The sequence below is a fragment of the Lichenostomus cassidix genome, chromosome 4 (assembly GCF_008360975.1).
Source record: "Lichenostomus cassidix isolate B80296 chromosome 4, HeHo_3.0, whole genome shotgun sequence".
In the NCBI taxonomy this organism is placed as follows: domain Eukaryota; kingdom Metazoa; phylum Chordata; class Aves; order Passeriformes; family Meliphagidae; genus Lichenostomus; species Lichenostomus cassidix.
Genome location: NC_139484.1, coordinates 22,956,896 through 22,969,501, shown reverse-complemented (window position 1 = coordinate 22,969,501; position 12,606 = coordinate 22,956,896). Strand labels below are relative to the sequence as shown.

General features: G+C 47.9%; 1 protein-coding gene across 1 annotated transcript; it reads right to left on the bottom strand.

Moving 5' to 3' along the window:
• Positions 1-275: 275 nt before the first annotated feature.
• On the bottom strand, positions 276-12,352 carry HPSE (heparanase). Its single transcript, XM_085058262.1, has 12 exons — positions 12,016-12,352; positions 10,365-10,510; positions 8,911-9,036; positions 8,381-8,554; positions 7,746-7,917; positions 7,177-7,224; positions 5,699-5,792; positions 4,964-5,070; positions 4,332-4,446; positions 3,288-3,406; positions 2,995-3,141; positions 276-2,271 (listed from the first exon to the last, which is right to left on the bottom strand). The coding sequence occupies exons 1-12, from the start codon at positions 12,216-12,218 to the stop codon at positions 2,112-2,114; spliced, it is 1,611 nt and encodes a 536-aa protein (XP_084914388.1). The 5' UTR covers positions 12,219-12,352; the 3' UTR covers positions 276-2,111.
• Positions 12,353-12,606: the final 254 nt, after the last annotated feature.

The window sequence follows — 12,606 nt, the reverse complement described above, 5'->3', positions numbered from 1 at the left end:
TTGCATGCCCTGTGCCCCTCTTGGTAGTTCCTGTGTGCCAAGCACCAGCACATGTGTCGGGTCTGAGTCAGGCTGGGTGGAGGGCTTTTGCAATGGTAGTCAACCACAATGAAAACACACCAACCTGTGTAGGATTTCTTTCATTTCTGTGTACTTGGATGCTCTTGTTGATGACCAAACAAAGCTAGGGTAATTATGACCAAAAGAAAAGTAGGGAGTGTTCTGGTATCAGTATGTCAAAAGGGAGTCTTAAAAAATTAAAAATTGCCAAAAGCTGGTATGAACCGCTTTAATTAAAACCTTCAAGTACAAAACTCACAAGCATTGGAATAAACAAAACCTTTAGAAATGTTCTAAAAAGAAGCTACCAGGCAAATAATAACTTTGATGTTTTAGTTGTAAATTACATTTTTATAATAATATATTATTAACTTTATGCCAACTGTATGTAAGACTTTCCACTCCGTCTTACGCTCTCTTTACTTCTTATATGGAATTTGGACAATGTAAACAAACTCAGCCAGCCTCATTTCTGATCTGTGTTATCCTTTGATACATAACCCTTCGCAAAATGCATCTGTTCTGTGGATGCACACTCTCCTTTGGCACACTGAACTCAAGTATAACCTTTTTAGTGTGCAAGTTTTCATCCCAGCTACAAAAGTACATCTGTTTTGAAAGTCCTCTGATTAAAAAAAGGTTCCCTGCCCTGGGTTAAACCCCATGTAGCTGGTAGCATCTTTTTAAAGCTTAAAAAGGGAAGTACAGTAGTGTGGGGTTGTTTTCCCCTGCTGTGCTCAAAATATCATAAGGTGTTGGCAGTGGTGTGGACTACACATCTTCAAGAAAAGTAGATGCAAATAAATATGTGCAGGAGGCCACAAGTACTATCTGAGGCCCTTTGTTGCCCTGGGGACCAGCAGCCTGTGTGGACAGGTTGGACAACAAACTGCAGCAGGGTGTGCATGGGGAAGGCACAGCTGTGGAGCAAAGCCACCACCAACACAGATTTCTGGCCTAAATCGCTGCTTTCCCAGTGGGAAGGATGTGAGCCTGGCTGGGCAATTCTGTCCCCACAATGCTCTAAGGCCACTGACATCCCTCTGGTGGCAGAGGGGTGAGTGGTTTGCTCAGCCTCTTTCCTATCCCATTTCCTTGAGGATGGAAGAGACTTGAGTGCATTAGGGAGTGTAAAGCAGAGACAGCTTTACCTGTGAGTAGGTTCAGGGAGGTCCTTTCCAGCTGAACTGCCTGTGGGGTGGTGAAGGTTGAGCAGTCACAAACTCCCCATGTAGCCCACTGAGCACAGAGAGGTTTTGCCAGGGCACTGGTGGGCTCCTGTCCTTTCCTTGCAGGGATGAAGTGTGTGATAGCAGAGGTGGATCACACTACAGGAATAAGCCTGCATTTCCTGTGTCAAAAACTTGCCTTTGGAAAGCACGTGGCCACAGCTCCATCTTGTGACTGAACTGTCCTAGCTTGGTGCTGCCCCAAATCTGAGGGAGGACCTGGTTTCTCTGCAAGGCCTTTCTTCCTGCAGCACCCTGACACTGGGTTGCTTTGCATGCCCACACTTTCCACCCCACGATGCTCTCAGCAACCACAACCCTTTCTCAAGTTTCTCCACATAGTGCAAAGTCACAGCTGCACAGCTCAAATAAAAAACCTGCTCATCGTTTCTGAAAGCAAGCTTTTGAAGAAACTGCTTTAGGAGCTGTGCTTGCAGAAAAGTGAGGGAGAAGGGAGGTGGTGGTGGTGGGCTGGCAGAGCCCTGGGCACTGTGAGAAGCTGATGTGGCTCTGTGTGTGGTGTGGAGAAGGGTTCCATGCACAAGCACTTTGACAGGCTTGAGCTAAAGATTATGAGCTAAACCAGCCCCTGCCTGGTCTTGCTCTACCTGGATAATTCTCTGGGGAGCTGAACAGGCATCTTTCACATACCAATTATCCAGTAGGATCTTATGTCTTCCCCAGCTCACAACTCATACTAGTGCTGCCACATTTGCATCCCTTACCAGAATTAAATCCCGTGGTAGAATCGTGAATTTCTTGGATTAGAATTCCCTACTAGCCAAGTGCTTTACATTTATCCTGAGTGTGTGTATTGACCACTTAAATGCAAGCAATAGCTTTGGCATTTTTGATAACATAAAAGCCGTAGGAGAAGGCTGGAAGGCTGAGCAGGCTGCCGGGACCAAGGGGCTTTTCCATAAGCTCTGGCAGTGTTTCGTCATCCAGCATCCGTAGCACATGGCCGTTCAGCTCAATAGACCTGGAGAGGGACAGAGAGACTGTTTGGGCAGCTGTGCTCTGTTTGCCATCGAGCACAAACAGCTCTGGGCCTGAGTGTAAACATTAACTCAGCCCAAAGCCAAACTAAATTTCCCTAGAGTGTGTACACACACTGAGAGAGACATCTGCAGAACTCCCTCTGCAAGGACTCCTTCAGAGTGGTAGCACAAGCACATCAAAAAGTACATGTTTCTTACTCTTCCAGTGAGGTCAATAGCAAAACAGGCTTTGAAAAGTACAAATTTTAATTGCTTTTTCTCCTGAAAACATTAACATTTTTCTGTGCCCACAGAGCAGATCCTTCCCCTGTGGATGCATTAACAATGACAACAAAAAAACCCCCATCAACATACAAAGCCTGAACACGTTGCTGTAAATCAGGAGCCAGCACTTGGGAGAGCAATGTACCTGTGCTTGTGCAAAATAAAAAAAAAAGACTTTAGCAGCTGGTCCAGCGGCCTGATGCTTGCTAGGAAAAAACTTCCAAATTAACATCAAGTAAATGTCCTTATAACTTAGCAAGCTTTCAGCAACCTGAGTTTAGGAGACCTGATTTAACAGAAGTCAGATCTTACTGAAAAAACCCAGATGACTAAATGGAAACCTCTTATTCCCCCCTTGCAAATTGAACAAGGTGAGGTTGTAAAGACCTTCTAACCCTAAGCAGTCTTTTCCATGGGGATGGGAGGAATTGCACACTTACCTGGAAAGAATATTCTCTTTGCCATGAGGCAGTAAGAGGTACTGATCCACGTGCTTGCTCAATAGGTGATTCGGTAGCTCCAAATGTTGAGTAACGTTGTAGAGGTTTAAGGCAAACAGTGTCACATCCCCTTCTTTGTACTTTGAGCTGCAAGGCAAGAGAAGGTGATGGTGGGGATCAGGAGAGAAGGAGGTTTCACTGAAATAATGTGTGACCTTGCACTGTCCCAAATGGTGTTTGGGTTTGGCTGGGGGCTCAGTTTCTAGGATATTTTGCCTTTTCTGGAGGCTTACTTGAGGCTGTTTGTGCAGTGGAGGTAGACACGAAGCTTCCTCTTGTCAGCTCCTGCCAGGCCAACATGCAGCACCTTGGTACCCACCAGCTTCTTGTAGAGCAGGGAGAGCCAGTAGTCCTGGGAGGCACAAAAACACATGGAAACATTTGTGTACATGCCTGCTGCTCCACACAGTGCTTAACCTAACCTTCATTTTGATGCTCATTTCAAGGGGTTTTCCCCCATAGCTTTTTGCTTGACCAAGCTTTTCACCACACCTACTTAAATTCACACAAACACCATAGCTAAAAGGGAAGCCCTGCCTGTGAGCAGCTGTGTTTACAAGGTACCTTAGAGTAATTTTCCCCTTCACATGCAACTCTCAGAGCTCTGTTGGGGATAGATTGTTTGCATTTTGGAAACACCTTTCTGCAGGGTACAGAGGACCTGGGGGCTGAATGCAGGTGTGTGAGCTGAGCTGCCCTTCCTACAGAAAAGCTTGTGCCTAAGGCACAGGCACAACACCAGGAAGAAGCTCCCAAAACTTTAACCACTCTCACGAGCACTGTACTTTTGAACAAGTCTCAGGGTTCATTTCTGAATCCCAGTCACAAGTGCAACCTCTGACACCCCAGGATGGTGCCTCAGAGCAGGGTGATGCCCACTGCAGACTCTTTTTTTCCATGTCTTTCCAGACTTTCAGAGAGTTTCTGCAGCTCATCTGTCTGCCTTTGAGGTTTTCCTAGAAGGAAAACCATTGTGTTTCTCTCCTGACTCACCACAAGCCCAGGAAATTACTTTTCCTATCAGCCTTCATGTTCAACTCCTCTGCAAGGAGGTGCAGCCTTCTGACACTGCTGTGCTTCCTCATTTCTGTCCTAACCACAGCTGATGGGCCTTGGTTTGGATTTCCCTGCCTCTGAAGTGTTATTGGCTTGGTCAGAATCTGTACTGCCTGTAGGTCAGGAACAAGGCATATAGTTTCAGTCCAAATTAAATGTATTTTAAATGAGGGACTAAAAAGCACAAAGCAACAAGCCTGACAATGCAGCCTCTTACATACCGGCAAAGGCTCAAAGTTGGCATCCACCAGGTGATAGGTCCCTGCCCCATAGAAAACCTGTCTCATCACCACATCAATCCCCTGCCTGGCTGAAAGCCCGAGTTTGTCCAACCACCTGCCAAAAAATGAGGCAAATATCACACAGATGAAATTGCTGACCTCAGCTGCACCCTGTGGCCCCCTTCCAACAAGTTCAGGAAGCAGGAAAGCAAAAACTAGTGCATGATACTGATTTCCTTAAAATCACACAATTAATTTCAATTCAAGTCTTGCACTGATTACATTAAAAAGTAATTTCAGACCACCTCTTGAAGTCCAAGTTGGTGGAAACAGTTGCTCCATTCCCCTGTTTGCAAGTGATGGAAACTAGGAGCAGCAGTGGATTCTCCTGAACTGGCCAAGGGTCTGAAGGCTGAGAGAAATCATCACACCAAAAGCAAGGTTGCCTGTCATGACCAGACTTTGACTTGGTGGCCCACCAGGCCCTATGAAAAGGTCATAATATCTTATAGGAGGGAAAATAACTGCCCACACTCCCCAGGAAACCCGAGGCAACCACGTTCCTCCTGTGGGGCAACCCCTTTCAGCTAGAAAAATATGTAATTTCCCCACACCTGGGACATGGTACTCACATAAAGCCAGCAACATAAGTGTTAGACAGTCTGGGAGCTCCTCCTCCATAGGCAGAGCTCGTCTCTCCCAGCCAGACCTTCTTGTCTGGCACGGTCCTACCAACAATCTGGCCAGTGTGGCATTAGGGAAGAAGAGAAGAAGATGACAGTTAAGTTTTTCGGCTACTGAAGTAAATAAAATTTTGTGCTTTAGCCAAAGGCTTACTTAGGATGTTTGCATTTAGGGGATGACACCCTGAGATGGGATGTCACAGAAATTTGGATCAAAAGGACTAGAAGTAGATTTACATCTCCCCTCCCCCAAAATAAACTAACCCAAACTTGCTACACATGTAAAACAAGACAAACATCAATAGAGTCCAGATCCAGTAATTCTTGTGCTGAATAGTGCTACATTCTAAGTTATAGTGTTCTCAGGATCTCAAAAAAAAAAAATGCAGGGAGGTTGGTGGAATGACCATAAATTACATCCCTGAGTAATTACTACATCAATAAATGAGAATGTTGTAGGTGTGTAATGTACCTGGCACCATGATTGCTGCACGGCAAACTGTTGGAGCTCATTTATTGTTAGCATTGTTAGCTTTTTAGGGTTTTTTTTTTAATTTACCATGTCAGCAGCACTCAAGCTTTGAGGATGCCTGTTTATTGCTAGTAAGAAATAGTGCTTTATTCTGGATTCTCTGCTAACCCCCTGGAAACTGAACACAGGAATAAATGAACAGGACAAGGCACCTCCAGGACTTCATATATGGCTGTGGCAAGGCTATCCAGCACTTCAGGGCTCAAGAAATCACCCCTTGTTGCACTCCGTCCATTCACATAGTAACTGAAAATGGGGAAAAAAACATAGCCAAAATCAGGGAGAAATACCACTGGTGGTACAAAACACCACTGAAAGTGTTCAGTTGATTTGTACATTTATCCACAGTACAATTTTTCTGTCCAGTGCTTTTTAATTTTTTGTTTTCCAAATGTGTAAGTATGTTACTTGTATTTAAGGGACAGTCAGATATAAATGCCTTGACAGAGGCAGGAAATGAAATTTCCACCAGCAGAAGTAATAGGTTTGTTTGCATCTACTCATTTAGATCATCACCAAGAGCCAGCTTCTGTAAATCTTCTCTTGTTGAGAAGTCTGATACTCCTATGTGATTACTTGCTTTACTGTATCAAGTTATATGTAAAAAATAACAGATCTCAGCATAGGTCCCTCTGCTGGAATATTTTGGCCACTTGGAGGCAGCTGGAAGGTGGGCATCCCTATGGCATGAAAGTTGCCCTCCAACATGAGCAGAAGAGCTTTTAAGTCTGGTTTGTCCAAATAAATTGGGATCCCTGTGGTTTTTGCATTTCATCCTGCTATCACTCAGTCCTAGCAGAAGTCACTGAAGCCTTCCAGCCACAAGAGGAAGTTAAAACCTGATAATTCTAAATTAGTAAATAACAGCCCAGGAAGGGGAAAGGACAGCTTTCATGCCTTTCTAGCAGCTCCAAATACATAGATAATTTGTGTATTTATACATATACATATATATAAGTATGTTCACCTGTTCCCACTGTTATCTGACTGCTACATGTCAATGTCCTGCTTTTGACTCTGGGAAGAAAACTGCATTCACATGGAAATGACTACAAACGTGGAGTTCATGGCCCTGGGGCCAGCTTACCCCACTGCCCCTGTGAGAACTTTTAACATACAAATCAAAGTCACTGCATAAGAACAAAGGGACAGGACTGTGCTGGTGCTGATTGCACTGTGTGTGGGATCTGAGGGTCAGTTATCCACACACTGAGAGAGCCTGAAATGACTCAGAGAATAAACTCAAGGAAGCAGGAGGAGCTGCTGGCACTCCTCCATGGACAAGGGTCAGCCAGACCTGCAAGGCTTTTCCTTTATATCAAGTAGACATAAATAGAGCAAACAAAATTATCATCTTGCACACATTGCATTCCCTGCTGCTGTGCTTGTGTGCCAACCCCCTACCACTGCTTTTGGGTCTCTGCACCAAGTGAGACCCTTTGGAGGCTTCAGCATTTCTGTAACATGAATTAATCTCTCATTCTGAGCAAAGAAATTAGTGGAGAGGTCCCTGAGGAATGGCAGAAAGGGGTATTTCACACCCCCCTGTTCTGCTGAGATGTTCAAATTGATATTTTGTAAAGAAAAGAGGCCGTAATCGTAGTGAGCATGGTAAGCAAGTGCTACTTACTGGTGCCATGTGACAGAGTCGATCACCTTCCCTCCTGATTTCAGGAAGCTGCAACCAGAGGGAATAGTGGGAGAGCAGGGAGTTAGCAGTACCAGTGATGGGTCATGGCCCTGCCACCAGTGCAACACCAAGCACAGCCCTCCCCTCTCCCCTCAAGCTAGCAGTACTGATGGTGAAAGCTTAGGGAGCACACTTGCCATGGCTTTTAAGCAGGCTTTGGGCAGCCTGGCTGCCTCAGAAGTTTGCTGGGAGAATTAATTGATGTTTGTTTTACACACAGGTGCTTCTCGGGCTAAAAGCCCTTGTTAGCACAGCCCTGGAGTCAGTGCTCAATGGAAAAATGTGTGGACCACTGCCATAGTGCCAGCAGCTGAATTTCACCTGGCTGAGCATTCAAGCCTGGAGCTTATGGCTGAAGATAAGATTTTAGTTGTCCTCAGTCAAGGGAAAAAAATCATTCAACCCCTGCCCTGATGCCTCTTCAACCCCCTGCATCTAGAGGCAGACAAGCCACTGTTCTCCACACCTGCCCCACCCCAGGGAGTCCTGCTGGCACCTCAGACCCCTACCTTCTCAGCAGTTTCTGCGTGTGCTTTCGGGGCTGCCCAACATCAGGACCGTAGAGCTTGGCATGCTGGTAGAGAGCATAGTTATTCAGAAGTTGGCGTAAGTGAATAAAATCCTGCCCCAGCTGGAAGCCGTCGATGTGGATGCCAGATTTCTTCCTGAAGCTGTTGGGCTCTGGGGAAGACACGTGCACATCAACACCCCACTCTGTTTCTGGGGCACAAAATAGGGCAGCTCATTCCACATGGGAAGCACCAGTCCCCTAACGCTGCACCTGATCTGGCATGGTGTGTGTGAGATATTTGAAGGTGATGAGCATGAAAGCAAAAGCCATGGGGATGCAGCGTGCTGCTTTCCAGCACCCTGTCCCAGCCAGTCCCCACAGGTAATATCCTGCACCTCATGGGGCATTGTTCACCTCATCTCAAAGCCCTGGTAGGAGCAGCAAAATCATCTCAATTTGCTCATTCTTTGTGTCTCCTTGTGAAATCCCTCTTTACAAATTAAGACAAAATGTCTCTTAATAAAACATCACCTTGCCTTTATGTGCCATCATCCAAAACATTTGATGTGACCAGCCCATACCCTGAGGTGTTACTTTTCCAGGTGATAGCTGGCCTGGCCAACAAGCACTTACCATTCCCAAGCTCCCAGGAGATGTTGTACCTCTGGGAAGCACAGTAATCCAGCAGTGCCTGGGCATTCGAGCTGTCCCACTGCAAGCCACCCTTCCGCAGCAAGGCATTGAGTCCAAAGATCAGGTGAAACCCTGAGCAGTTTGCAAAGCTGTAGAGAATATCCAGCGTATTTTCTGCACAGAGGAGAAAGGAGGGAGGTTTATCTCAAGGTTAGAGTGTGCTAGTTGAGCTCTGGTCAAGCAACAATCTTTACTGCCTCTATTTATTTAGCTTGATACTGCAGATGTGCCAAACTCTCCCAGCCAGACAGAAGAGGTCAGGCCTCTCTACATGACATCTTGCAGGTGTTGAGATCCTCCCAGCTCCTCCTGAATATTATTAAATGTGAAGTGACAAACAGTAGAAAAAGAGTTCTCTGAATATTTTTCTAAGTGGGCGAAATGTTTCTTTTTCAGTGGTTTCAGCCCCTAACAGCCTATGTCCCTTTTACTGTAGGACAGAGAATTGCATCCTCTTGTTTAAGTCTTACTTGTAATGGTGGTGTTTTTGTGCTTTTTCCGGTTCTGCTCGGCAAGAATCAGCTTCTCCTGGCTGGGCCATTGGGCCAGCAGCAGCGTCTCAACAGCAGCAAATGCAGGCCTTGAGCCACAAGCCTCTGTAGGGCAGAAGAAGGTTGATAGGAATTAATTCCTCACCCCCACAGCCAGGGTCCAGCATGCAAAGGACTGCATCCCTTGGGAGGAAGCACAGCTCCTCAGGATCAGGTTGAGAGCAGGTTGTGCTCTTCTGTGAAATGCACCCCTACTTTCACCTTAACCACACAGAGAAAGAGGGCTGGTTTGATGCATAAATACATATTATGTATAAAATGTGTACTTTCCAATTTAAGGTGATGGAGATAGGGGGATGGGGGAAGACTGAGCTGGACTTCTGGAAGCTGGTGTTGTGGCAGTCAGACCCCAAAAAACTATTTCAGCTGGAGCACCATCCGGAAACCCTTGTTCCAGTGAGCTGACAAAATGTGGGCTGCCATGCCTGAGGAGCAGATAAGCCATCCTGGCATGCAGTGGTGTGGCAGGGATCATGGTCCACCCTGCTGTGGGCAGGAGCAGGGCAATACTTCCTGCACTGCCTGCCTCGTGCAGGGGAAAGTGCTGACTTCCCCACACAGCTCTGGCAGCAGGGTCAGCAGGAGTCATAACACACTTTTCCTTCATGTTTTTTCTTGGCATGCAAACCAGGAATAAGTCATAACCAGAGAGGAAGGCACAGGAAGAGTAACAGGAAGTGGTTAGTTAGCAAAGTGTTTTAAGGGGAAAAGAACCACTTGACTTCAAAACCGAGCATTATGGGACCTACAGTAGTGTAGGATTGCACCATTGTGCTATGTGCCACAGGAATACACAGGACTTATTTCACCTGAAACAATTCTTTAAGAGTTTATGCACTTTTGCTAAGTTCAAAGGGAAAATACCGAGCTCAAGAACTTGGCAGTGGTCCAGCAGGTTTGCACTTGCCCTGTCAAAGTGACAGGAGGCCAAGGCTGCACCCTCAGCCCAACTCGTTGGCTTTGGCAAAGACAGAGAGATCAGACACTCTGTTTTCCTCAGATTATTCCTTCCATCTCTTACTTAATTTTCCTAATGAAGCCACAACTTCTGAGCTGACCTTGACCACCTCCCAGGCAGTGTGGGAGGTTCTAAGATTGCTTCAGGGAGCAGAGGGCAGCAAAGGGAGAGTCTCAGCAGATGCCATGGAGGACACCAGTTCCCCCATAACCTGGCTCACTTTCCCACTGGCAGAGCTCTTCCCACAAACCATGCTGAAATTCCACAGACCTCCTCTCCATGGATGATAGTAATGCTAACCCTGTGGAGGAGCCCCAGTGCTGCTGCTGTGCCTTTGCAGAATCTTCAGCCTGGATCAAAGTTTGCTCCAAAGCCTAGGATGTTTTTGAGTCTAACACATTGAAGCCCATTTTACCTTGCTGTATCTGAAGCTCCCAGAGGGTTTTTTCTTCTGAAGTTGAATCCTTGTTGGGATCAAAGATAAGAAAATCTGTCTCAGTGCCACCAAACCTCAGGAAACCTGGGGACAGGGCCGTTGCCAGGGCACGCAGTTTGGAATTGCTGAGGAAGGAATGTCAAGAAACAGAAAGCCACTATATTTATGCAGACTATAACTTCAGTGTAGAGGGTAAACATGGCAAGCACTTTGAGGAATGCACCACAGTAGGTGACCTGGGACTGCCCTGTAGCCTCAGGGCACAGCTGATGCCTTGCTGGATCTGAATCCCTGCCCTCTGCACTGTGCAAGAGGGACACTGATGGACAAGTGAGCCAGGAGAATGTCTAATAGGCAACAAGGGGAGGACATGCCTGAGAGAACATGGTCATGGGCAGGGAGTCAAATCCTTGGGGGCAAAGTAAGGCAAAACTTCAAAACAGGTTTGGGATTTTTTGTCCCAAACATCATTCTCCCCTCGATTTTTTGGTTTTGTTTGTGCAACACCAACATTAAAGTCCTGTGAGAAGGTGAACACAAAACTGACTTTATATCATCAGTCCCATCTCTCACCCCCAGCAGCCAAAGTGAATCGCCTATGTACCCAAGGGAGATTAAGAGTCCTTGCTGGGAGAGGTGTTGACTTGGTCAAAGCAATAGAACTCATCTCTGCCTCTGTGACTTGCTCACACCCTGGATGTGTGGCACCGACACCCAGCCTTCCCTGGCAGAAAACACGAGGCATCGGAGGAAGCCAGGTGTGTTAGGCACTATCTGCTCCTGGTGACAAACAGCAGATTAGAAGCCACCAAGTACTTCCCGCTCCTCATGGTGGCAGGGCTGGCCTCGGGCTGAACCCCAAGGTGTGTGGTTGGAGCTGAAGGTTGAGGACCTGAGCACTTCCCAGTAAAACTGTTGATACCTTTCTCACCACCTCAGTGAGGAGGAAAACATGCAAGCGGTGGGAAGAGGAAAACCGGGAGTGGAGGATCCATATGTTTTTGAACACTTTCAGGGATGGTGATCCCACCACTTCCCTGGGCAGCCTGTTCCAGTGCGTGACCACCCTCTCAGTGAAGAAATTTTTCTTAATACCCAAACTAAACCCACTCAGTGCAACTTGAGGCCATTTCCTCTTATCCAGTCACTTGTTACCTGGAAGAGACCAACCCACGCTTCTCTACAACCTCCTTTGCGGTGGCTGCAGAGAGCGATAAGGACATCCCGAAGCCTCTATTTCTCGAGGCCAAACTACCGCAATTCCCTCAGTTTCCTTCTTTTTTTTTTTTTTTTTTTTTTTTTTTTTTTCGCAAAGCAGCTCCTCTCCCAGACTTATCCCCGAACTGACCCTTCCCTGCATCCACCCAGCCCAGCCGCTCCTTCCCCGAGTACAAACGGGCCGGCTCGGCTGGCACCTGCGGAAGGTACCGCCCGCTACCCTGGCCGGATGGAATTCGTGAATCCCGAGCCACAGGGGATCCAGCAGTCCCTCCCCGACCCCAGTTCCAGTGCTGGAGAGCTCCCCATTCCTCCCAGCTCGCCCCGCAGTGCCCTTGCAGGTTCCCCGGCGGAATGGCCCGCCTCCCCAAGACCCTTTTTCCTTTGCCCAAAGGGACGAGAGGCGGCTCACCTGAGCAAGGCGACATAGCGCGGGTCCCGAGCGAGGCTGGCGTCTAGGGTGAGGGAGAGGAAAGCCGGGCTCACCTCGCCTCGGGGGCTGCCCCGGAGCCCCAGCCGCAGCACGGCCGCCCGCTGCCCCTCTGCCAGCGCCGGCAGCAGCAGCAGGAGCGGCAGCAGGAGCGGCAGCAGGAGCGGCAGAAGCAGCGGCAGCATCCTCCGCTCCCGGCCCGCCGCTCTGCCGCCGCCGGCACCACCCCCACGGAGGGCGGGCCCGGGGCTGTAGCGCTCGGCTCCCCGCCGGGAAGAATCGGGCTGGCTTGAGCAGGACCCTCCTCACCCTTTGGAGGAGCACCAACAGCATTTTCGAGCCTCAGATCAGCACCAAACCAGCACCCGAAACTCGGGGTTACCCAAACGCTTCAACTATTGCAAAATGAACCTGTGTTTCCAGCTTGTTTCTTTCCTGCTCACACATTTGCAGCCTTGCAGCCGCCTCCTCCAGCATCCCGCCCTGCCCGAGCGGCCCTGGGCATTTCCGTGTACAGCCAGCGGGCTGGAAAATAGCTACAGGCTGAATGCTGCTGCTCCAGGGCTGAGATGT

Coding starts and splice junctions, on each gene's coding strand:
- HPSE (XM_085058262.1), bottom strand. CDS start 12,218: ATGCTGCCGCTGCTTCTGCCGCTCCTGCTGCCGCTCCTGCTGCCGCTC. Junction 7,225..7,745: donor ACGCAGAAACTGCTGAGAAG/GTAGGGGTCTGA, acceptor CTCTGGTTGCAG/CTTCCTGAAATCAGGAGGGA. Junction 2,272..2,994: donor AAAGAGAATATTCTTTCCAG/GTAAGTGTGCAA, acceptor GTCCCTCTCCAG/GTCTATTGAGCTGAACGGCC.